Consider the following 23,396-nt stretch of genomic DNA (forward strand, 5'->3'; position numbering starts at 1 on the left):
TGTCCCCTGTGGGCGCTTCCCCAGGAGTCTCGGGGCGGGCGGGCCGGCGTGGCCATTTGGCATCACCGGCAAAGTCACTTTTTGAGTCTTTCTGGAGGTGAACAAAACCGTTCTCTCTTCTATTTATCTCCAGCTGAGAATGAATCAATGAGCAGCGTCTGGCTGCGTTCCAAACGTGTCTCATTTTAGAGCCAGCGTGCACGTGATCGAATCCAGCAGTTTAACCTAATAGCTTGCATATTTAGTGCCAGGGCTCTGCAGTGGGTGAGCGGATTGCAGATAGAGGCACCTTGTGACTAATAAAGCTGTGCTCTCCCAGGAGGAGCCGCGGAGAGTGGGCAGGGGCGGGTGGGAGGGGGGCTGGAGGAGAGGGCACAGTGTAGGCAAAAGTGTGCAGGGCTCAAGAGTCGAGCCCTGATGGCTGGAACATAGGCAGTGGGGGGAGTGTGGAGGCTGGCGTTGCAGTCAGATCGTGTGATGCACATTGTGTTCTGGGTAGTTCCTGGTTAAGCACGTGAGCTCTGGGGCCAGGCTGCCTGGGTTCAAATCCCAGCCAGGCCACTGAGAGGCTGTGTGGCATTGGATAAGTTATTTCACCTCTCTGTGTCTGTAAAATGGAGGTAAGAGGGCCAAGAGGATTAAGAGTTAACCTATGTGAAGCACTTAGAATGGTACTCAGCACCTAGCAAATGTTCAGTAGGTATTAGCTGCACCTGTTACTATTCCGGAGCAAAGAGGAGAAGCTTATGCCAGACCCAGTAGGGATTTATCAGGGTTTTGGGTTTTATTTTATTTTATTTTATTTTATTTTATTTTATTTTTAATTTTGTAAAAAAAATTTTATGTTTATTTATTTGGAGGGAGGGACAGAGAGAGGGGGTGACACAGAATCTGAAACAGGCTCTAGGCTCTGAGCTGTTAGCACGGGGCCCGATGCAGGGCTTGAACCCAAGAACCGTGAGATCATGACCTGAGCCAAAGTCAGACGCTTAACTGACTGAGCCACCCAGGCATCCCTATCAGAATTTTTTTTTTTTTAAGTAAAGAGTGATCCCAATCAGAGGTAATGTTTGGAATGAGTATCCAGTGCCTGGTGGAGTCTAAGAGCCCAAGAGATGGGGAGTAGCTGCAGGGGTAGTGAGCCAGGAGACAGGATGGGCACTCTGCTGGCCCTGTTGGGTGGGCAGAAACTAAGGGAAGGTCATCAGAGCTTGGTGACCATTTGGAAGTAGGGGTTGAGGGAGAACCCTTTGGGGGATGACCTCCCCGGCGTCCGGACTGAGTGACAAGGTGGATGTCGGTCCTTTGCCCTGATGGCGGTAGGGGGTTGCAGAAGGAGGGGCCGGCACTGGGGAAAGATGATGAGTGGATGGAGGCGTGGCCAGTTGGAGGCGTGGCCAGTTGGAGGCCTTTGCAGCTCCTCTAGGTGAGGCCGGTGATGAGGCGGCAGGTGTTTCTGGAGCTCCAAGACAGCAAGCTGGAGATGGGGTGGGAGTCCACAGCACAGACGTGGTTCTGGAAGACCTGAGAGTGGACGGGTGCACATACATGCAGCACATACCACGGCAAGGCCTTGGGCCCCCTCTGCCAGGTGTGGGGGGAGGAGGCAGAGGAAGCAGGGACAAGATGGCAGGCAGCCAGGAGTACAGGAGAAGGTGGGAAGAACCAGGGCCCGGATGTGAGTGCCCACCAGCGAGCGTGGAGGTGATGGGGCCAGCCTGATGGCCTGCCTGTGCTCTTGTGTCAGCCACAGGAGCTGCCTGGGCTTTGGGGAGGAGTGAGACCCCATCCCTGCTCTTTACAAGATCACGTCCCGCTAGAAATCCTGTGGGAGGCAGGAAGTGCTCAGCGCCTGCCCAGAGGTGGGAGGACAGGCTGCCGGCTGGAGGGGACCATGCTGGAGCTGGGCCTGTGAGGGCCGATGGGGTCAGGCTCTGTGGGGGGAGGGGGGAGGGTGATCCCAGCTTAAGAGGGGCGCACGACTGGCATGTTTGGGTGCAGCCAGTGCAGGCTGGGCCAAAGGGAGTGAGCAGGGGAAAGTCTGGGAAGACTGGAGTCTGGAGGGGCGTTCAATACCCAAGCTATGTGAGTTGCCTTTTGGTCAAGTTGATTTATTTTGAATAAATGACGGTAAAGTAAAATGGCTCCTTCTCTCATTGCTGAAAGACTAATTAAGCAAACTGATGAACAGAGAAGTGATCTGCCGCTGTCCCAGGAGCCAAACCCCACAGCCCACCCCGGACTGAATGCATTCACACCTGCTGTTCAGCACCGCACTCTGCTGTTAGGAAAAGCAGCTCGTTCAGAGGGAGGCAGAGTCTGACCGGCCTGGGGTCTAAGCCCAGATCTGCCACATCTGGCCAAGTCTCAAAAAGACGTGGAGCCTCAGTTTTGTCCCCTGTGCAATGGGCAGTGCCTGCATCCCGGGCAACGGGGTGAGGTCACAAAAATGCCCGTCACTGAGCCCACACGTGGTCGGTGCTCAGTGCAGCTGCCTCGGCTCCCTCCCCAGATAGCGATCGGTGTCCCTCAAAGGATCGTGGCCCATTCCGTCCGCCCAGGCCAGACCAGCTTCCAGGAGGCCTCCAAAGTGACCGTCACCTTGGGAGACAGAGGCTCTAACCTGAGAGGTAAAGAGTGAGGGGCTTGCTTGGTCTGGGGAGGGGCCCCGCCAGTCCAGTCGCAGGAGCAGGGAGGAGGCTCCCCGTGGCCCTGCTTAACCTCACGCCAAAGGCAGAGAGAGCATTTAACCCCTGCTGGCCCATTCCTTCCAGCTTTTTCGAAATCCGAGTGTTCTTTCTAAAAGAGCCCAGCACCCAGAAGCTGCCTGTGTCTGAGCTGGAAGTGCCACTTCAGCCCCAGGGCAGCCGAGTAAAGAAAGCCCCAGTTGACTGCTGGTAATCCCAAGAAAGTAATGATTTAGCAGGCCTCGCCGCCGATTTTGATTTTTGTGATTACCTTTTCCAAGTCATGCATAGAACATCCGACCCTGGCCCTGCCCGTGACAGCCCTGGACAGCAACTGCCAGAAGTAAATACATCGATGTGGGCTGGTTTGGTGTTTTTTGTTTTTGTTTTTGTTTTAAACCACGTACCCAGTGGAATTAAATACCACTGTTCTTGTTCTGATTGATGACGTAGCTTTTCTGCATCATATAACCTCTCTTTTCCTACCTCAGGGCACGGGGCCAATACTGCACAATTGCCGAGATGATACTCAGTGTATTAGTGGGAAACTGTTGCCCTCCTGAAGTCGAGAAATAAATTGCCCATTTTCCCCCTGCCGACAGGAACAGACGATGTGCATTAGTGGGCCCGACCCATCTGCTATGCTGCGGGACGCAGGCTCTGTAGCCCAAATGCTGAAATTCTGATCTGAAATTGCCCACGATGCGGAATGACCCTCCTCCCCCATAGAATTCTCCCCAGCTCTTATAAACCGTGGTGCTGTCACGAAGCTTTGGGCAGCCCTCGGGGGGCCCTGTGTGGAAGGAATGTGGGGCGTTTCACGGCCCGGCTAGCCTGCACCTGGCCTGCTCTTGCTCCCTCGTTTCGGGGCTCTAACAGACGGATGCAGAAGCCTGTGCAGGGGGGCCGGGGTGGGGCGCCTAGTAGGTCTGGCCCATGCCCTTCTCACCCCTTCCCCTCTCCAGGTGAGTGCTCTCCCTCCCAGATGGAAACCATTGAGACTCTGCACCCAGAATCCCTCATTAGCTGCCACCTCCAGTTCAAGCAAGATGCCTTCGATTTCCCAGCGCGTGACGTTTTCACGGCAGAACCAGGATTTGACGCCACCCTGGGTACGTTTGCAGGGGTTTGCATGGGACGACTGGCTTGCATGGAAGGTTCCTGTTGGCGTGCCGGGCTCACGGCAGCCATCTGTCCGGAAGGGCCATGTCTGTCAGGAGCCCAGCCTGGCGGTCGATGCCACCACTCTGGCCTGTCATTCATTTTGGCCGCCGGGCGGGGTTGGCGGTCCAATGCTGGGCGCTGGCTGTCCTCGGCACCCACCTACATGCAGCAGGCAGGACACATTTCAGAGTTGGAAAGGCCGGGGTTAGGTCCCTTTCTGCTCTTCCTGCCTCAGGGCCAGTGGGTGTTAAGGCTGCCTCCCTCTGTGAAATGGGAAGGATGATGCCTTAGAGCTGAGCGGTGCAAGCGAGAGCTGGGCAGAAGGGCCCTCGTTAACTAGCCAAGGGCCCCACAGTGTGTCCAAACAGAACTTCCACTGCCCCTGATGCCCGCGCCACGGGCTGGAGTGACTGCCTGGCCCCGGGCATGCCGGCCACGTGGTGCGGAGTGTCTGAGAAGGGGGGTGCCCACGTGGGGTGCTTCGAGGGTTCAGTAGGATAGTTCCTGCCATATGCTGAGCACAGTGCCCAGCATATACTATCGAGTCCTCGACAGTAGCTGCCCAGTGTCATTATGATAATGAGTGTCGATGAGCATTCGGACCATTCTTCAGTTCCTTCCAAGAACATGCAGCCCGGTCTTAATTAGGAGGCGTTAGCGAGGGCACAACACCAGACCATAATAAGCCCAGCCTGCAGCTTGCCATGGCCCGGGGTCAGCACCCAGGCCGCTGCCTAAGATGCAGGAGGTATGTCCTCAGGGCACCTGTGTGGGGCCCAAGTGCAGGGACAGAACAGGTATTTGATGGTCCCGTGCCCTGTTTATTGGCTAATGCAGCCCCGTGAGGGGGTGTGAAGTTATTCCCACTTGATCCGAGAAAACCAGGCCAGCAAGGAGGCTGACTCACCCAGGGGCACTTGGCTGGCAAGGGCACGGAGGGGACTCCAGCCCAGGCATCCGGGTTCCAGGTACTTTCCAGGGCATTGCTCAACAGTGTGCATTGAACGCATTTATCTACCCAGGGCCAGGCGTGGAGGGTCCAACAAACACCAAGGTAGCCCCAATCCACACCTTCACAGGACTTCCTGCTGTTATCTGGGGCCACGGGCCATCCTGGGAGTCCGCTCCAGCTCAGCCTGTAGCTCAGCATCGGGTCACGGTATCCGTTCATTATTTACTCACCCCCATCCTGAGAGCCAGGATGGCTAGGCCCTGAAGTGCAGAGCTGGCCCAGACGTTCCTTCCCCAGGCAACGTCAATGCAGTGGGGATCTGGCGAGCAGAGGATTCTGAGGAGTGAGCGAGAGTGCTGGTCACAGAAAGGGTGTCCAAGCTGGATCAGGGGTGCTGAAGAGGGACGTCCCTGGAGGTCCCTGGAGGAGGTGACGCCTCACCTGGGCTCTGAAGGATGCGTAGGAGTTTTGCAGTTAGAAGAGCAAGGAGAGAGTGCAGCGTCCGGGCGTGGGTGGGAGAGGGGACAACTCAGAGCTTGCTTGTCTCCACAGGCCGGTACCTCTGCTCAGTCACGATGCACAGGCTGACGGACAAGCAGCTGAAACACCTCAGCATGAAGAAGACAGCGCTGCTGGTCACCGCCTCCATCCCCGGCAGCCACATCTCTGGCGAGCACGTTGGTGCCGAGGTGCCCTTCAGCCCGGGGCTTTACACTGACCAGGCTGAAATCCTTTTGAGCAACCACTTCACCAGCTCTGAGGTCAAGGTCTTTGGTACCGTGGAGATTCTCGAGAACCTGGAGGTGAGTGGCGTCCATGCATGAGCCGGGGGCCTTGGAAAGGACCGGAAGGCAGGGAAGACGAGGTGAAACGTGGAAGTCGTGGACCACCTCTCTTTAAAAGTGAAAAAAAGATTTTTTAAACGTAGATACCCTTAACCTTTTCTTTTCCCCCATACCATTATCTGTGAGCTTGTATCATTGAATTAGTTACTGGGAATGCTGCCAGACTTCCCCAACCAGGAGCTCGGTATGCGAGGGCAGTACTTAGCACAGAGCGTACCTAGCACATAGTATGTGCTCAGTGAACACTTAGTATGTTCAGTGAATGAAGTCAGTGCAGGAACGTACACTGACATGGGGGAGGAAGAAACGCTATAATCCCTAACTTATCACCGATGCCCGCGCAACTGGGGACGAGTCCCTAGCCCTGGGCCTCAGTGTCCCCATCTGCTGAATGCCGGGTGAACGATGTCCTAGGTCCCGCAGCCCAGCAGGCCGGTAAGAGATCTGGGGTGATGTGACAAAGGGGTTTTTGGCTCCTCCGTTTGCCGTATCCCTGGTCTCACTGCAGCAAACGTGGACGTGGATGAACGTTCTTGGAGCGAGACGGCGATGAATTCATTGCTGCTGATGGAGGGTCTGCCAGTCCAGGGGTTGAGCTGCTGGCGATCGGCCATTAACAGAGCTCCAGGCTGCTGCCTTGGAAAGTTGGCGTTTGGTGGTAGTTCATGTTGGTTTAGCGTTTTTTTAAAGAGCACTTGATTAGAATTCAATGATATTGATTTGTCCTTTCCTTAAAAACACTCCCAAGTGTAGACAGTATGCTCCTTCCCTGACTTTGCAGATTTCACGCTGTCACTTAGAAGTACCCAGGCGTCATCGCCTACCTAGGAAGGTGGACCAGGGAAGGGTCCCCACCCCTACCGTCTGGGCCCCAGAGGGAAGCACAGCATGTCAGGTGGAAGCGGGGGTGGGGGTGCCGCTCTCCAGCCGCATTGTCTCTCCCAGGTGAAATCAGGGTCCCCGGCTGTGCTGGCCTTTGAGAAGGAAAAGTCTTTGGGGCTCCCCAGCTTCATCACATACACAGTCGGCATCTCGGATCCCACAGCTGGCAGTCAGGGGCCTCTGTCCACCGCCCTGACCTTCTCCAGCCCCATGACTAACCAAGCCCTCACCATTCCGGTCACCGTGGCCTTTGTGATGGATCGCCGAGGGCCTGGTCCTCGTGAGTCATGGGATGGGACACCGCTGGGATGGACCTGGGCGAGGAGGGCCGGTCCGGGTGGTCTTGGCTGTGGGTGGAAATCTGGGCAGGAGAGCAGGGGGGGGGCGGGTCAAGACCTGGAGGACTCAGAAATGCAGATTGTCCCACAAAGTGGATTTGGCCCATTCGGGTAGCTAGAGGGATCCTGTTGAAATGTGACTGGATTGTACCCCCTCCTCTGCTCAACACTGCTTTGGCGCCCACCTCCCCTGGGGGATAAAGCCCAAGCCTCTCCAGTGTCTTGAAAGGCCGGCCCCACATAATCTGCCTCCCCAAAGCATTGATGACTTGTCTCCCCGCTTGGGCACCTTGCTACAGCCACGCTGGCCTTCTTCCTACTTTGGGAACACGTGCAACTCCCAGCTAAGCCCTTGGCATACACTGTTCCCTCTGCCTGGGACGCCTCTCTCCCCGATAGCCCCTTGGCCACATCCCCACCTCAGTCAAACCCGCCTTTCCTCACACATTCCCTGCTCAGATATTAGGAAATTCTGAACCTTACTCCCACGTAAATCCTTCTCCTTCTTCCATAGCCCTGTTCCCCACTGTCAGCCTAGGGAATAATTACTACAACTAATTATAATTTCCGCTGGTCTTCCCCAACTAATTATAATTTCCGCTGGTCTTCCCCAACTGGGAGCTGAGTACTGCATGTGGGGACAGCACTTAGAACAGGGCCTACCTAGCATATACAGTAGGTGCTCAGTAACGGATGCTTCATTTATCCCACAGTCGTGTACGAGCACCTGTTGCACAGCAGCGTGTGTGCTGGGCAGATGCCTGAGAAGCCCTCACCTCAAACAGGGCATGGACTATTACAGACGCAGCGAGAAAGGAATGATCCTAAACATGGGGCTCAAGAAGTGGGGGGCACACGGAGCGGGTGATTTTACACTTGCTGGCCTGAGGGTGTGGTTCAAAGGGACTGCTTCCTTCAGGTCTGGAAGGATGAGTAGCCAGGGGGAGGGCCGAGCAGTCAGAAGGGCCCTGGGGTGAGGTGCAGGGTGAGGGGGCGGGCCACGAGGAGCCTTGAACCCCCGGCCAGGGGCTTGGGCTTTTTCTTGAGAGCAGGGAAGTGGCCTGGTCAGGTCTGGAGAGGAACAGCCTGAGGGGTTAAGGCCAATGTCAGGGGCACTTGAAGAGGCCACCTCTTTCCCCCCATCAAGCAGGGATGTGTCCTGACTCAGGACAGCCCATTTAGAGGAGGAGGAGGGGCCCAGGATGAGGCAGAGGGAGATGCAAGAGGAAGCCACAGTCTGGGCCACCCCGAGGCAGGGCCCCAAAGGAGGAGTGGCTTTGGGACAGCTGATGCCGGGCTCCCGTGGTGCATGGGGCTCAGTTCTGAGGGCGGCAACATCCCTGTCCAGAGCCTCTGCCCAACCCTGACCTCCGTTTTCATGACGGCAGCTCCTGGCTTGACATCTTCCACACTGCCTTGCCTTTCCGGGCACGTGGCTGACTCCCGGGCCACCCTTACCCTCCGAACTCCCCCAGACAGCTCTGCTCTTCCCTGGAATGGGTATGGAAACTGAACCCTCCTCCCAGCAGGGCCTCGGGTGGACGCAGGTTGGTTCAAGTGGCCCAAGATGGAATAGGACGGATCGCTGGAGTGACAGCCCCATAGGACCGGCTGCTGCCCCAGGCCTCAGGCAGGCCGCCTCACCCTCCAGCCACGCACAGACGCAAGGGGACTCCATGCGGCCATTTGGTAACTTGTCTTTCCATTGACTACAGATGGAGCCAGCCTTTTCCAGCACTTCCTGGATTCCTACCAGGTCATGTTCTTCACACTTTTTGCCCTGCTGGCTGGGACTGCTGTCATGATCATAAGTGAGGCGGGCTGCATTGTGTCCCCTGGGCTGCCCCCCACCCCTGACCCCAACTCTAACCAGCCATGTTGTCTTGCAGCCTACCACACAGTCTCTCTCCCACAGGCAATGGGGAGCCATGGATGGTGCTTGAGCAGGAGCCTGATATGTTTGGGCTAATAAGGGTATCCTAGGGGTGAATGTGAGGGTTGAATCGCTTTGGTGGTAGCTGGCGGGATGACTGGTGAATCAAGGGAGTGGATGGGCTGTATCTGGGGAAAACACTGTCTCGCCTGTGCCCCTTTCTCTTCCCCAGGCTTCTACTTCTGGTCCTTTCTGTCTAGTCCCCTCCTCTGTCCAGGGCTCAGTGTCCCCCTCAGTTCTGATCAGGTGCTCCCAGTTCTGCAGTGCTGAGGGTCCAGTGAAGGAGTAGCCCCAGTGCCCAGGCCCCAGGCTGCCTTCTGAGCCAGGTCCTCAGGCAGCACATTTGCTGTCCTCAAGGGGCTGCCCTGTCCTCCGCAGCAGAGAGGTTAGACGGCAGAAGGATAACTGAGCTGGGCTGGACAGGCCAGCAGGCCAGCTCCCCGCCAAACCCTGGCCCCATTTACCCAATAATGACCACTGTGAGGGGCTGAAGCCCCTGGCTCTCCTTGCCTGATTCTGGACATCTGAGAGAGAGACAGAGAGAGAGAGAGAGAGAGAGAGAGACTAGCCCTTAGATTGAGAGCATGGGCGTCACCTGGAGCCCCGCCCCAGACCTGCTGGATCAGAACCTGTGCTTCAAAGAGACCCCCCGGGGACTCGTATGCACTTTTCTAATTACCGAGTAATCTGAGCTAGTTGAAGCAGAAACTATAGATAAGCAAGAAGAAAAGAAACATCCCCTCACAGCCCCTCTGCTGATTGCATTTCGATTTCCTGTTCTTCCTTCCAAGATTTTTTTCTTTTATATAAATGCTTACAGAAAAATTGTGTTTCTTGCAAAAGCATCAGCAAGCAGTAGAGATTTTGTAACCTATGTTCTTCATGCATGTAAATATATCACAGGCATCTTGCCACATCGGCAAGTGTGGGTCTGTATCCATTAGTGATTCATTAATGTAAACATCCTTTCAACAAATATTGAGCACCCACTGTGTGCCAGGCGCTGCGCTAGATGGGGAAGTGAAACAGATCAGTTCCTACCTTTGTGGAGCTTACGGTCCAATCGGGGAAAAAGATAAACCAAGAATCACACCAATCAATCCAGGGACCACGGCGCGTATGACGGGTTCCTGGGAGGCCCACATTATTGCGGGATGTGATCTGGGCAGGGAGGGCCCCCACAAGGAAGTGAGGACTGGGTTGGGATTTGAGGAGTGAGTGGTAGTGACCCAGGCAAGGAAGGGAGGGAAGAGTGATCCGGGCAGGGGGAACAGCGTGAGCAAAGGCTCTAGCTGGAGGGGATGTGGCTATTGTGGCTGACAAACGGCACAAGAGAAACAGCTGATGCAGGCAGATAGATGCAGCACAAGTCAGAAAACCAGTCCCTGGGGAGTGGGCAGCAGCTGGTCTCCGATGTTTTATTTATCATTCTAAAAAAAAATTTCTTAATGTTCATTTTTGAGGGAGTGAGTGGGGGAGGGGCAGAGAGTGAGGGAGACACAGAATCCGAAGCAGGCTCCAGGCTCCGAGCTGTCAGCACAGAGCCCGGTGTGGGCTCGAACCCACGGACCGCGAGATCACGACCTGAGCAGAAGTCGGACACTTAACTGACTGAGCCACCCGGCTGCCCCTATACCATTTTCTTGTTATAAATGTTTCCACTGTTTTGCTGGTCCCCGAAATGTGCATCCTCATTCGTCTCTGTGCACTTGTCTGATTATTTCCCTAGGATAACTTTCTTTTAAAAAAACTGTTTTAATGTTTGTCTTTCAGAGCGAGGGCATGCAAGCAGGAGAGGGGCAGAGAGAGGGAGGCAGAGGATCTAAAGCGGGCTCCACACTGACAGCAGAGAACCCGACGTGGGGCTCGGACTCAACAAACAGTGAGATCATGACCTGAGCCGAAGGCAGATGCTTAACCAACTGAGCCACCCAGGTGCCCCTCCCTAGGATACCTTTCTAAATATGGGCATGGGCTTTCCTCTGGGTGGGTATTGAGAGTTGTTGAGCCAAAATCCCAACCTGGATGTAATTTCTGGAAGCCCCTCCATGAACCAGCTGCCCCAACTCAGTGGCTGTCCCTGTTCCAGTTCAACCGGGGGAGTCAGCTCCAGGTGGCCGGGGACAGCCCGAGATGGGAACCAAAGTCCTGCTGAGGACAGAAGGGACAGAAGCAACTGAGGTTCCCTGCTGATGGGAGGGGTAGTGCTCACAGTCCTGAACTTCTATTACCCTCTCAGCCCGGTCTGTACTGGGTGCTGGGGCCCTGGGAGGCCTCCGGCCCACTTCTGCCCTTCCAGAGCTCATGGTCTAGCACGGAGAGAGCCCAGGCTTGGACCAGGGCCAGAGTGGGAGAAGTCCTGAGGAAGCCCCGGAGGAGGCCCCAGCCTAGTGCTAGGACGGAGGGGATGGTCAGGGAGGGCTGCCTGGAAGAGGGGACGCTTGTCAGACATCTCGATGAAATAGTAAAATATTTTCTGGTAAACAAGAGAAAGAAGGGTCCCCAAGAAGAGGGGCGGCAGTTGCTAAGTTGACGGGGACAAGACAGGGGATTGCGTGGGCGCTGGGTGGGCGATGGTGGGGGAAGAGAAGTGTCTGGCTGAGGTCAGGAGGGTGTTGAGGTTCTGCGGCGGGGGGCGGGGCTTCTGGGAGTCTGCTGTAAACACGTAAGAGAATGAAGCCAGGCGCTGGGCCGGGCCGCTGTTTTCCACGTGCAGGCTCTGGAATCAGGAGGCCCGGCTTTAGATTCTGACTCCACTTCTCCTGAGCTCTGTGACTATGAGCAAGCGGCTGAATCTCTCTGTGTCTCCGTTGCCTCCCCTGGGAAATAGAAGCAGTAGTGGTGCCTCCGTCACCTGGGCTGATTTGAGGTTAAATGAGTCAACCGATGGAAAGTACTGGGCGGAATTGCTGGCCTACAAAGGGCCAGCTGGAGGCCAAGGACATATCGGTCACCCCCCTGCTCGGGTTTCCGGTGCTACAGTGTAGACGAAACGAAAGCTCCTTGCAAGGGGGGGTAACTTGTACATACTGAACAACATCCAAGATGCAGGCGTGTGCCCGGCCCCCTGCTGGGCAGACTCACTTCTCCCGTGGAGCTGACGCCGTGGGGGGAGAGACAGAAAAACACAGACACGTAAGATCACCTCAGAGATCATGCTGAACGCTCCAAGAGGCGTAAGACCGGATCGCGGAAGAGAGGACGATGGCAGTGACGGTGGGATAGTGCTCCAGTCTGGTGGTCAGGGAGGATTTCCGCAGCAGTGACGTTTGAGTTGAGGAATCTGCAAAGATGGGGCAGGAAGAGTGTTCCGGACTGCAGGAACAGCACGTGCAAAGGCCCTGAAGTGGGAATGCTAGCGGGTGTGATCGTGGAATAGCATGGGGACAGTGTGGCTGGAATAGGGCTGCCAGATTTAGCAAATACAAACATAGAGCCCCCAGTTACATTTCTGAAATGAGAATTTCAGATAAACGGCAAAAGAGCTTTTAGTATAAGCATGTCCCCAAATGTGGCACAGGGCATCCTCATACTAAAAAATCATTTGGTCTTCTTGGGAGATCCCAATGTAGCTGGGCGCCCTGTATTTCCTCTGGCAATCCTAGGCTGGGGGGGAGGGGCAGGAGGGAGAGTTGGAAGAGAGAAGTCAGCAGCAGAGGCTTGGCGGGCCTGGGGAGGCGGCTGGGTTTTATTCTTAGGGTCATGGTTAACAGGGACCGTGGCCTCCAGCCCCCAGCCTGGCCCAGGTGCTAACTGGGTGGGCGTTCTTCACTTAATGGAGGACGCATCCGTCGGGGACCCCAGAACAAGGGATTCAAGTCGCCCACGTTACCAAGAGCCCTCCAGAAGATGATTCATCCCAAGTACCAGACAAGAGAGCTAGGGCCGCACGTGGTCTCTGGAGGCGAAAACATCCCTTGTAGAAGCGACAGGGAGGGTCAGAGGTAGTACGGGACTGATGTTAAAATTAGAACAACCGTGTTCTCTTAATTAGAAATGCAGGCGGTGCCACATGAATCCGTAATGGGCTTCCTGGCAGACTTCTGGAAGGAGGGGAGGCTGGATGGGGTCAGCCGCGTACATATTCATGAGGATCCAGGAGAGGGTCCCTGGGGGACGTAGGCCTGCCTGCTTGCAGGAGAGGCACAGCGGGGAGGCGTGGGTGCTAATCCCTGCTCTGCCACCGACGGGGTGAGCCTCTGTGACCTCATGCCTGCCTTGCTCTCTCCGAGCCTCCGTTTCCCCATGTGTACAGGAGGGACCCTGCACTGGGGGGAGATGGAGGGAGGAATCGAGTTCAGGATGAGATACTAAGAGATGAGCACTGGAGGGAGGCAGTGACTCTGAGCGACCACCCAGCAGAATCAGGGACTGTCATGTGGGCTCTGCTGAGTTCGCAGACTCTCGGCTTGCTGGGCGAATGAATGAATGGGTGAATGAATGAATGCAAGTGGACTCCTTGACAAACCTCTTCCTTTGTGTGGGCAGGCCTATCTTAAGGCTTCTGCCAGGTCCTGTTTGGCCCATCCACACCACATCACGTCAAACGTATTAAAAGGCACCCACATGCCTCATTAAATAGAATTTATATATAACTGTATCAGAGCTGAGTTGAAATGCCATTGACTAGTTGACTAATGTTACGTTCTCTGGACATTTAATTAAACATTCATTCATTTTGACGTGTTTGTCAGTGTGTTTCTTTCCTCCCTTCCCCACTCCCCTTCTCAAACATATTCATGGGCCCCTCAGAGGCTCCTGGCTGAAGACGCCTAGGGGAGAAGGCCTTGTCTCAGGGCCTCAGGCTTCCTGTCTGTAAAAGGGCAGAGATACGCATGCCTCCCATGGTGGGTGTTGTTAAAGCTGTTCCCCCTCAGATTTATTGCAGCAATGGCAACTCTAAGTCCCTCCCAGGGCGACACTGTGCTGGGCAACTCACGTCTTCCTTCCTTCCTTCCTTCCTTCCTTCCTTCCTTCCTTCCTTCCTTCTCCCCTCCCCCCTCTCTCTTTGTTGTTTATTTTGAGAGAGAAAGAGAGAGAGCACATGAGAGCACAAGCCGGGAAAGGGCAGAGAGAGAGAATCCCAAGCAGGCTCCTCACTGTCAGCGCAGAGCCCGACGTGGGGCTCGATCCCATCAACCATGAGATCATGACCTGGGCCGAAGTCAAGAGTCAGATGCTCAACTGACTGAGCCACTTGAGCGCCCCTATTTCCTCATTTGATTGCATGGCCTCCACCAGCTCTCAGAAGTAGATATTCTTATGTCCATTTTACAGATGAAAGACGGAGATTTGGGGTGGGGTTAGGACCAGCCCTGCGGGGCCCTCATACACCTGAGACCAAGTCCCCAAGGGTCGTTTGAGATGCGGACAAAAGCACACCAAACAGCATAGGGTCATAGGGAGAGAAAGGTCTCTCTTCTTCAGTCCCTCTGATTATATGAAGGGAAGGGCTCAGCTATGTGCTACTGGGCCTTTAACACCTCTCTAGCCCTTGTTAATCTAGAAAGAACAGCCATCAACTCACAGTGTAGAATGACAACACCTTCTATCCAGATACTAACATTTTTTCCATCCTGTTGTATTATATAGATAAACTTCTAATTATGGCAAGTGCTACAAAGCTTTATTTCAAAAAGTTTCTTAATGTTTATTTATTTTTGAGAGAGAGCACGAGTGGGGGAAGGGCAGAGAGAGAGGGAGACACAGACTCCGAAGCAGGCTCCAGGGTCTGAGCTGTCAGCACAGAGCCCGACGCGGGGCTCGAACTCACAGCCCGTGAGACCACAGCCTCAGCCAAAGTTGGACACTTAACCAACTGAGCCACCCACGTGCCCCAACAAAGCTTTATTGCAGACTAAATATGTTTCGGTAACAAAACTTTTAAATTAAAAGTATTTTGTTAAGAAAAGTAAATCAAAGAAAAAAATCAAGAATGCATTTAGGAGTATCTGGTGATGGCAAAATTCACAAAGGCAGCATTAATGACCAAATTTGGGGTTACGTTGAGGGTGGGCTGCGTGTCCTCGGACAAGCCACACCCCCTCTCTGGGCCTCTTCATTTGTCATAAAGGGATTGTTTGCCTAGACAGGCGTCAGTGCTAACAATGTAATTCTGAAGATTCCTTTTTCTGAAGGGAAGATCAAAGGCTTCCATTTAGGCCCAGCAGACAGTGGACCAGGGGCACTTGGAACAGGCCTGAGTCCTGATACTATGCTCTGTGCTCACACACTCCAGGAGCTTGGCACTGGGGGTGTCAGACCTCGGGAGGGTCTTCAATCCTACTTGTTGTGGGCAGCTGCTCCCAGGGGCCCTGAAAGCAGTTACCTGTTTGTGAAAGGCGGGACAGCTGAGGGATGAGCACCCTTCTGATTTGCAGAAAAATGATGACTGACAAGTTGACTGCATCCACCAGCGGGCCCTCATCTGGGCTGACCACAAAGTGCTCCCCAGCCCCCCACCGGGCAGGGCCAAATGGCCAAGTTTGAGGATTGGAGGTCTGGAACATCAGCACAGGTGAGGCGGGGGGCGGGGGGGGCAGGAGGCGGGAGCTCCAACCTGGAGGGGGTCTTGCGATGCCTTTCCTCTTGTAAATACAGGCAGCTGGGCATGGGGACAGTCCTGAGAGTCTCAGCCTTTTAATAAGGGAGTTGAAAACATTAATGTTTATTGCACTTGTTGATCTGTTTGGACTCATTTGGCCACCTTAGTTTATGTTTTTAATTATAATTTCATTGTTTCATTTGTAAACCGATCAAACTGGTTTTGTTCCATTTCTCCCCCCTACTGCTTTGAAAATCATGCCTTCTCTATTTTTCTAATGGCTACTTTGATATTTTTAACATACATACTTAGTTTCCTAATCATGCTTACTGTTTAGTGGTGTCTCTATTCCAACTCCATCGTGGTGACACTGACAAATCAGAGTGTGGAGTGCGGAGATCAGAGTGTGGAGCAGGGGACAATGTTACAACATCTACCATGTGCCAGGTTCTTTCTAAGCGTTTCCATACGTGACCCCATTTTGCCGTCAGAGCAGCCTGGAAAGGGGGCTTAGTCTGCCCATTTACAGATGAGGAACGTAAAGTTTAAAGAGACAGTTGAGAGGAGAGTTACCCTGGGTTAAATAGCAAGTTGGTGGCCAAACGGAATTTCTGAGTCCTGATCCACCATTTTTTGTTTGTCTGCCTGTCTGTACTTTCTCCTACTTGTCTGTGCTTAATAAAGGGTCAGGCAAAGCAGAGAGTGAAGACAGAAATGCCAGGGGTAGGGATGAGGATGTGCAGGGGGAGGATGGAGCTTCCTCCCTGATCATCTGGCCCCTAATTCCTGCCAGCGAGGGTTCAGGGAACCAGGGAGCCCAGCAGAGCTCTGGGAAGGATCCCTGTGCTGATTCGGGTCTGCACTAGGAGCTCAGGGACTGCCCCTGCCTCGTAACACTGCAGGCTTCTCGGTCACTTATTCCCTCCTCCATGCATTCGTTCATTCGTTTGTTCATTCGTTCGTTCTTTATTCATCACATATCTCCTGAGCCCTTCTTTGTGGCAGGATGTGGGAGTGGAGGTACAGGGATTCATCATACATGGTTCCAGCCTGCAGAATGTGGTGGAAATGACAGACAGATGTGCATAGAGAATGTAATGCCCTGAGATTTTTTGTTTTCTGTCAGTTAATTATTATGGCTGTGTTTTGAAAAGGCAATACATGTGCGAATGGAAAACGATATCCGACCTCTACGAAAGTCTGTAGGGTCAGTCTTCTTCCTGCTGCTAGGCTCTCAACACTTTGTAAAATGGTAAAATATACATGAGGAAGTAGAAGAATTCAGAGGCATCACTTTCAGCACTATCTGGAGTGTATCCTTCTGGAAATAGTCTATACATATTCAAGCACTCAATCTGCATATCCCTTCCTATCGTCACACTGGTAGAAACATCCGTGTCTACCGTTCCTGTGCCCAACTTTTGTCACTCCCTCTGTCCTGAGGTCACTCTCGTCAATCCATAGGGAGCCACCCAATGTCCTCTAAGGCCGCAGAAGGTCCTCAGAGCAGACTCTCCATGATTCCTTTGAGCACGCGAGTGAGTTTATCATGGGCTAGGCTTCTAATACTGGAGCTTTCGGGTCAAAGGGTGCGTGCATTTGACATCTGGAGGACAGTTCGATTCTCCAGTTGTCCCTCGAGGAGCTTGTGCCAATTGTCACTCCAGCAGTGACTAAGAGTTAGTGCTTGTTTCTCTACAGCCCCATCAAACTGGTAAAGACCATCTTTTAAATATCACAAAGAACCAAAAGGAGCCTTCAAGTGGGCCAGGGAAGAAGTCTGAGAGGGCTTCTGGAGGGAGGAGTCACTTGGATTGGGTCTTGTAGGATGGGTAGGAATTTGCCAGTCTGGGGAGTACGGGAAAGGGAAAGGAGTATCTGGGAGAAGGAACAGCATGTGCAAAAAAGCAAAGGCATTAGAGCATGTGACGTGTCTAATGTGAGGAAATGCAGAATGGTAGAGTGGGGAGGAGGGAATGTGGGTGTCCAGTAATGGGGGGGGCACTGGTAGCTGTACCTTGACCCCTTTTCTCTGTCCCCTCTATGATAGAGTACGAAAGAAGGCTTCACTTCAAGGTGAGGTCTTGTGAAATAATAAACCACTGGAAATGGTGCAGGGTGGGGGGAAACCATGTATATAGAGCCTGGAGTTTAAGGACAAAACCCTCTGCCTCTAACCTGCTGGGTGGCGTTGGGCAAGTGACTCTTGTCATGGGTTTCAACCTCATCATCCGTACCCAGGAATCCATGCTGGGCTTGTTGGCACGGCCCCAGCTCGGGGTGAAGGGAAGGTGGCTGGAGCCAGGGTTTAGCAGGCAGTTGCTGTCCTGGCATGCGGGGACTTCAGCTCTCCTCAGGCTCCACTCATCTTGCCTCCACCTCCAGAGCCCTCTGTGCTCTTCCCATGGCCTTCTACAGTGAGACTCAACTTACCAAGCAGACACTGCGTGTTTCAGCAGGTCCGCTAGCTCCTCACGCTTGCCGGGAGTGGGAAGATCGGAAGGGAGCCCCATGACACAGTGTCCCCCCGGGTAGGCAGACGGCCGCAGTAGCACCTAACGTCATAGTCACCGACATCAATGGAGGGCATGTGATGGCACATGGAAGGCGACAGCTACAACAGAGATTGGTCCTGCCGAGGAGGGGCTGGTTTACGATGCCATCAAGGGGCCCTGGCCGCTGGGGTGTCCTGAGAAAAAGCCCCTTCCCTCATCCCACCACAGTCCTGGCTTCAAGCTGCAGGAAGAGATGGGTGTGCCCTTGAAATGAAATGTAAGCCTCACTTACGGAGCCCCTGTTGCGCACCTGGTGCCACGTAAGCCACAATTACACCAACGGCCTGATGCTGCCCCCTTCTTGTCTCCACACCCTTGGCGGTGCACGGCATCTCCCATCCAGGGGCTTCCTTTGAACCTGGCTCGACTCAGGACTTTGGCCAACAGAATGTGTCCAAGTGACAGGCCAGCAATGCTATTTCTTCAACAGGAACACAATGATCTGCGGCTCCTCTGGGCCAGGCCTCTGGCGGGAGGTTGCAGATGTGCACTGGGGTCAGGCAGGACGGGTCTCCCCCACGGTCACATCGATGTCCCCAACTGGGCAGGGGTTCTGGGAGGGATTCATGCTGAGCCTGGAGAAACTGGTTACCCACCCCTGGCTCCCCACCCCACCACCCTGCACCGCATGGGGACTCTGGAAGAACGGTCAGTCTTCTTAACTAAAGCCATTCTAGTAAATAATCATTTTTTTTTTCCTTTTAGCAGCTTCATCAAGGTTCAATTAACATACCACACAGTTCACCCTTTAAAAGTATACAACTCAACAACTTTCAGTACAGTCAGGGAGTTTTACAAACACCATCACAGTCCATTTCAGGACATTTTCTTTACCCCATAAAGAATTCTTCACCTACCCACTACCCCCAGCCCAGCCCTTAAGTGACCACAGATCTGCTTTCTGTTTCTGTGGATTTACCTGTTCTGGGAATTGTGCATAAATGGAATCATACAATACATAGTCTTTTGTGCATGACTCCTTCCACTTAGCATAACGTTTGGAAGATTTATCCATATTAGAGCACATGTCAGTATTCTATTCCATTTTATTACCAAATAATACTCATGGTATGGATATACCATTGTTATGTATCCATTGTTCAATTGACGGACCTTTGGATTTATGTATAAGATTTTGTGTGAATGTATGTTTTCAGTTCTCCCGGCTGTACACTTAGGAGTGGAATTTCGGGGTCATATGGCTTCAATGTTTGAGGAACTGCCAGATTATTTTCCAAAGCAGCCATACCATATTACATTCCCACCAGCAGTGTCTGAGTGTTCAATTTCTCTACATCCTTGCCAACACTTATTATTTTTTGTATTATTAATGTTAGCCAACCTACGGGCTAAATTAATTTTAGCCACACCCACAAGGTGTGAAGGGATATCTCAGTGGTTTCGATTTGCGTTTTCCTGAGGGCTACTGAAAGTGAGCATCTTTTCATGTGCTTATTATATCTGCTTGGGGAGAAATGTCTATTCAGATCCTTTACCCATTTTACATCGGGGTTATCCCGCCTTTTTAGTTATTGAGCTATAAAAGCTCTTTAGATATTCTAGATACAAGTCTCTCATCAAATATATGATCAGCAAAAACTCTTTTTCCCTGTTCTGTAGGTTGTCAATTCCAGTTTCTTGACTGGTGTCCTTTGAAGCACAAACGTTTTTGATTTCGGTGATACTCAACTGATCTGCTTTTCCTTTGGTTGCTTACGGTTTGGGTGTCATTTATAAGTCGCCGTGGTGTTGATTTGCATTTCTCTAATGACTAAAGATGTTGAGTATCTTTTTTTTAAGGTTTATTTTTGAGGGGGGGGAGAAGGAGAGAGAGGGAGAGGGAGAGGGAAAGACTGAGAAAGGGAGGGAGGGAGGGAGAGAGAGAGAGAGAGAGAGAGAGAGAATGATCGGGGTAGAGATCGGAGAGAGAATTATCTCTCTCCAGGCAGAGAGAGAGGAAGACACAGAATCTGAAGCAGGCTCCAGGCTCTGAGCTGTCAGCACAGAGCCCTACATGGGGCTCGAACTCATGAACTGTGAGATGATGACCTGAGCTGAAGTCAGATGCTTAACCACTTGAGCCACCCAGGTGCCCCTTGGGCATCTTTTTATGGGCTTATTTGCCACTGGTTTGTCTTCTTTGGTAAAATGTCTGTTTAAATCTTATGATGCATTTTATATTGGGTTGACATCTTGGAGGCATCAGGGCCACCAACCCGTTAGAACGCAGAATGGACGGTCTAGGAAACTTGTAGAGGTCTGCAACCAAACAAACCCGGCGCTTAGGAGATCGATGTTTTTTAAAAATTCAAAGTTCTTCTGAATTTATTAACTATTTTTCTACTCACCCTGAAAATCGTTTGCTGATGGCAATATGAAGATATATTTTGCCGAATTTCTTTTTAAATTAAATGTATACATCAGAGCGGCTGGGAGGCGGCGGGTGATGAGGCGGTAGTGGTTCGCGCGGGGGCGCGGGGGCGCGGGGGCGCGGGGGCGCGGGGGGCGCGGGGGCGCGGGGGCGCGGGGGCGCGGGGGCGCGGGGGCGCGGGGGCGCGGGGGCGCGGGGGCGCGGGGGCGCGGGGGCGCGGGGCCCTCCCTCCCTCCCTCCCGCCTCCTCCCGCGCCGGCCGCTCCGGATCCCTCTCCCCCTCGCGTCGCAGCCGGCACTTTGCAAAACTCCTCGCTTGCCCGCGGCGGCCGCAGCGCCGCGCCGCCGCGCCCCCCGGGCCGAGCCCCGCGCCGCGCCGCGCCGAGCCACCGTCCCCGCCGCGCAGCCATGGCCGCCCCGCCGCCGCCGCCGCCCCGCCGCCCGCTGGCCTGAGGCGCTGCCGGCCGCCGGGCGGGGGCCATGACCAGCGCCGCCAAGCCCCCCGGCATGGCGGCCGAGTACCTGTAGGAGCTGACCCGGATCGTCGCGGCGCAGCAGGAGCTGCTGGCGCGCCGGCGGCGGCGCATCGAGGAGCTGGAGCGCCAAGTGGCGCGGCTGAGCCGCGAGGACGCCGACCTGCTGGAGCGGCACCGGCGGCACCTGGCCGCGTGCGCTCGCCGCCCGGACCCCAGCCCTGGCGCCGGCCCGCAGCCGCTCAGCGTCATCCCGGAGCTCGGCTGCCGCCGCGACAAGTAAGCAGGCACCGGGGGCGGCGGGCGTGTCGAGGGTGCGCGAACTTCTTGGGGAGGGGGGCCCGCTCCCCTCGGGGCTGGGCGGGGAGTTGGGCGGAGGCGGGGAGAAGCCAGTCCAGAGGGCGCGCCGGTGGACCCCAGACCCGGGGCTGGAGCTGGGGCGGGGACCGGGTTCCCTGGGAAAGAGGTTCTGGGGCGCTGCCTGGCGCTTCCACCCGCCCGCTCTCCGAGGACGGACGGCTCCGGACTCGGGCTCCAGCGACCCCCGAGGCTCGGTGGCGGGATCGGCCTCGCTACTGGGTGCTTGCTGTCCGCGCGCAGAACTGGGGCTCTGGGTTGTGGGGCCAGAACTCCTGACCCTGAGAGCCCGAGACCCAGTGGGAAGGGGGTGCGGGAGGCGCAGATCCCGCCCTCGAGCGGGCCTGGGTCACTCGCGTCTCTGTCCCTCCGGGAGGGACCGTATACTCCCTCTAGCTGGAGATGAGCGAGTCTCTTCCCTCTGGACGCCTCCGTCTCCTCCTTCGCGGCCCGGGGGTTATACCCCGCCCGCCTCACCCTGGGATTACCCCTGGCTATTTCGGACCAAGGATTAAGCGGGGGGACAGGATGGGGGCGGGATTGCCCGGCCGCGCTGGCCCCAGGCGTCCTGGGGTGAGCTCACAGCTTGCGTGAAGCAGCCCGTTCGCTTTCCAGGGTTGCCCAAGTCGGGTGCGGGGCTCCTCTCCGCAGAAGTCCGGGTGCCTTTCTGGGGAGAGACAGGGGGCACGGGGGCTTCAGGTGACTCCAGAGTTGGATTCCGGGGTGCTGTGAGCCTGTCTGCCCTCTCCGTCCTTCTGTCTTTGGGACCACCTGGCCACACTCCATGGTTTGGACCCGGGGCAGAGGAGAAAAACACTGTGTTGGGCGGGGTGGGGGGGACGGAGGGAGGAAGGAGGATAGTGATCAGTAGCTTCAGGAAAGGTTTCCTGGGAGGCTGGGGGTAGGCAGGGATGATGGGGGAGGAGTTGACCCTGACTCCCAAATCCTGTTGGGGGTGGGGGGGAGGGGCTCCTGATTCCCAGAGTCCAGGTACAGCCATCTCAGACCTGGTATCTCCCCCACCAGGAGCAGCTGTGCCAGGCTGTGGTGGTGGGACAGAGGACCCCTGCCTGTCACCCTGCTTCCTGCACCGGTTCTGGGCAGTGCTTCTGGGCTTTCGTGGGCCCTGAAGAAGGAGGGCTGTGAGGGTGAGGTCAGGGCGTGGGTCAGCCTCATGGCTCTGGGGTGGCAGGCCCACTAGCAAACTCCTGCTTTCTCTTTATCCTGGGAAGGTTTCGTGAGGCGTGTGGATAGCTCCTAGCTGGTGTCAGCGAGAGAAAGCAGAGACCCTGCTCCCTCCGTGCGCCCCACCCCTGGCTCTCTGGTGTCACTCAGGTGTCACTCAGTCCCTCCCACAGTGGCTGTGGGTTACTTGGTGCTATTGCAGGAGATCGAGCCCCGCACCCTCCTGCAGGGACTGAAAGAGAAGCTGGGGATGGCCCAGGTGAGGTCCTCAGCAGCTCAGGGAGGCGACACACAAGGGCAGGGACGCACGGTCCACTTTCACAGGCAACAGTGACACACGCTGTTGGCAAATGCCTCCCAGCACCGTCCTGGGGAATGCATTCCTTTCTTCTCTTCAGAGTCACCTCTGGTGACCAAGAGGGAGGATGGAGACTGTGAGTCCTGCTTGCTGTGGGGAATCCCCAGCGTTGCATCTGGGCGGTGGCCTTGGAGGGGGGAGCTGGGGATGTGGGTGTGGGGTTTATTTCACAAGTCCCCAGCTCTGTCACACTGGCTTCCCTCCACTGAGATACAGCCAGAGCCTGTGATGGCATCCCCTTTCAGAGGAACCGCAACCAGTCAAGTTCTAAGTCAACTTGCATGTGCACACCAAGTGCCTGGGGATCCTGCTAAAATCCAGATTCTGACCAGTAGGCCCAGGGCAGGCACACAAGCTCCCAGGAGCTGTGGATGCTGCTGGCCCCCAGAACGCACCGTGACAAACGAGACTGTGTGGCACCAGCATATTAACAGAACAGGTTGGTCCGTCGAGATGGAGCGCGCCGGCCCATTTCTAGCATCCACTGCATGTCCCAGCCTTTTGGGAGGCCGCCTCCCTCCCTTCATAGGAGGCTCTTGGGGGGACGTGGTATCATACGTGCCTTCTCACACCCTTGGGATTCTGGGTCACTGGACCGTGTAGGGGGAGTGAGCTGAGGGCTGCTTTTCCACACCTGGTTTTGACGTGCCCACCCACTGTCCATCTATGTAGCAAAATGATCTATGCCTGAGGAGCATGGTTTCACCAACCCCCTTGAGAGCAGCCAACTTTTATGAAGTGTCTACTGTGTGC

At 54.9% G+C, this 23,396-nt stretch overlaps 1 protein-coding gene across 1 annotated transcript in view; it reads left to right on the forward strand.

Annotated features, from left to right (window-relative positions):
* The window catches only part of LOC131488270 (nuclear pore membrane glycoprotein 210-like), a 61,476-nt gene that overhangs the window by 30,852 nt on the left and 7,228 nt on the right, over positions 1 to 23,396 (forward strand). The window contains 11 exon segments of the mRNA XM_058689912.1: positions 2,513 to 2,630; positions 3,653 to 3,799; positions 5,356 to 5,606; positions 6,594 to 6,810; positions 8,584 to 8,783; positions 17,396 to 17,421; positions 20,563 to 20,794; positions 20,826 to 21,022; positions 22,127 to 22,248; positions 22,459 to 22,544; positions 22,647 to 22,719. Of these exon segments, the coding sequence (XP_058545895.1) occupies positions 2,513 to 2,630; positions 3,653 to 3,799; positions 5,356 to 5,606; positions 6,594 to 6,810; positions 8,584 to 8,783; positions 17,396 to 17,421; positions 20,563 to 20,794; positions 20,826 to 21,022; positions 22,127 to 22,248; positions 22,459 to 22,544; positions 22,647 to 22,719 (1,669 nt within the window).

This window comes from Neofelis nebulosa, chromosome 1 (assembly GCF_028018385.1).
Source record: "Neofelis nebulosa isolate mNeoNeb1 chromosome 1, mNeoNeb1.pri, whole genome shotgun sequence".
NCBI classification, from domain to species: Eukaryota; Metazoa; Chordata; class Mammalia; order Carnivora; family Felidae; genus Neofelis; species Neofelis nebulosa.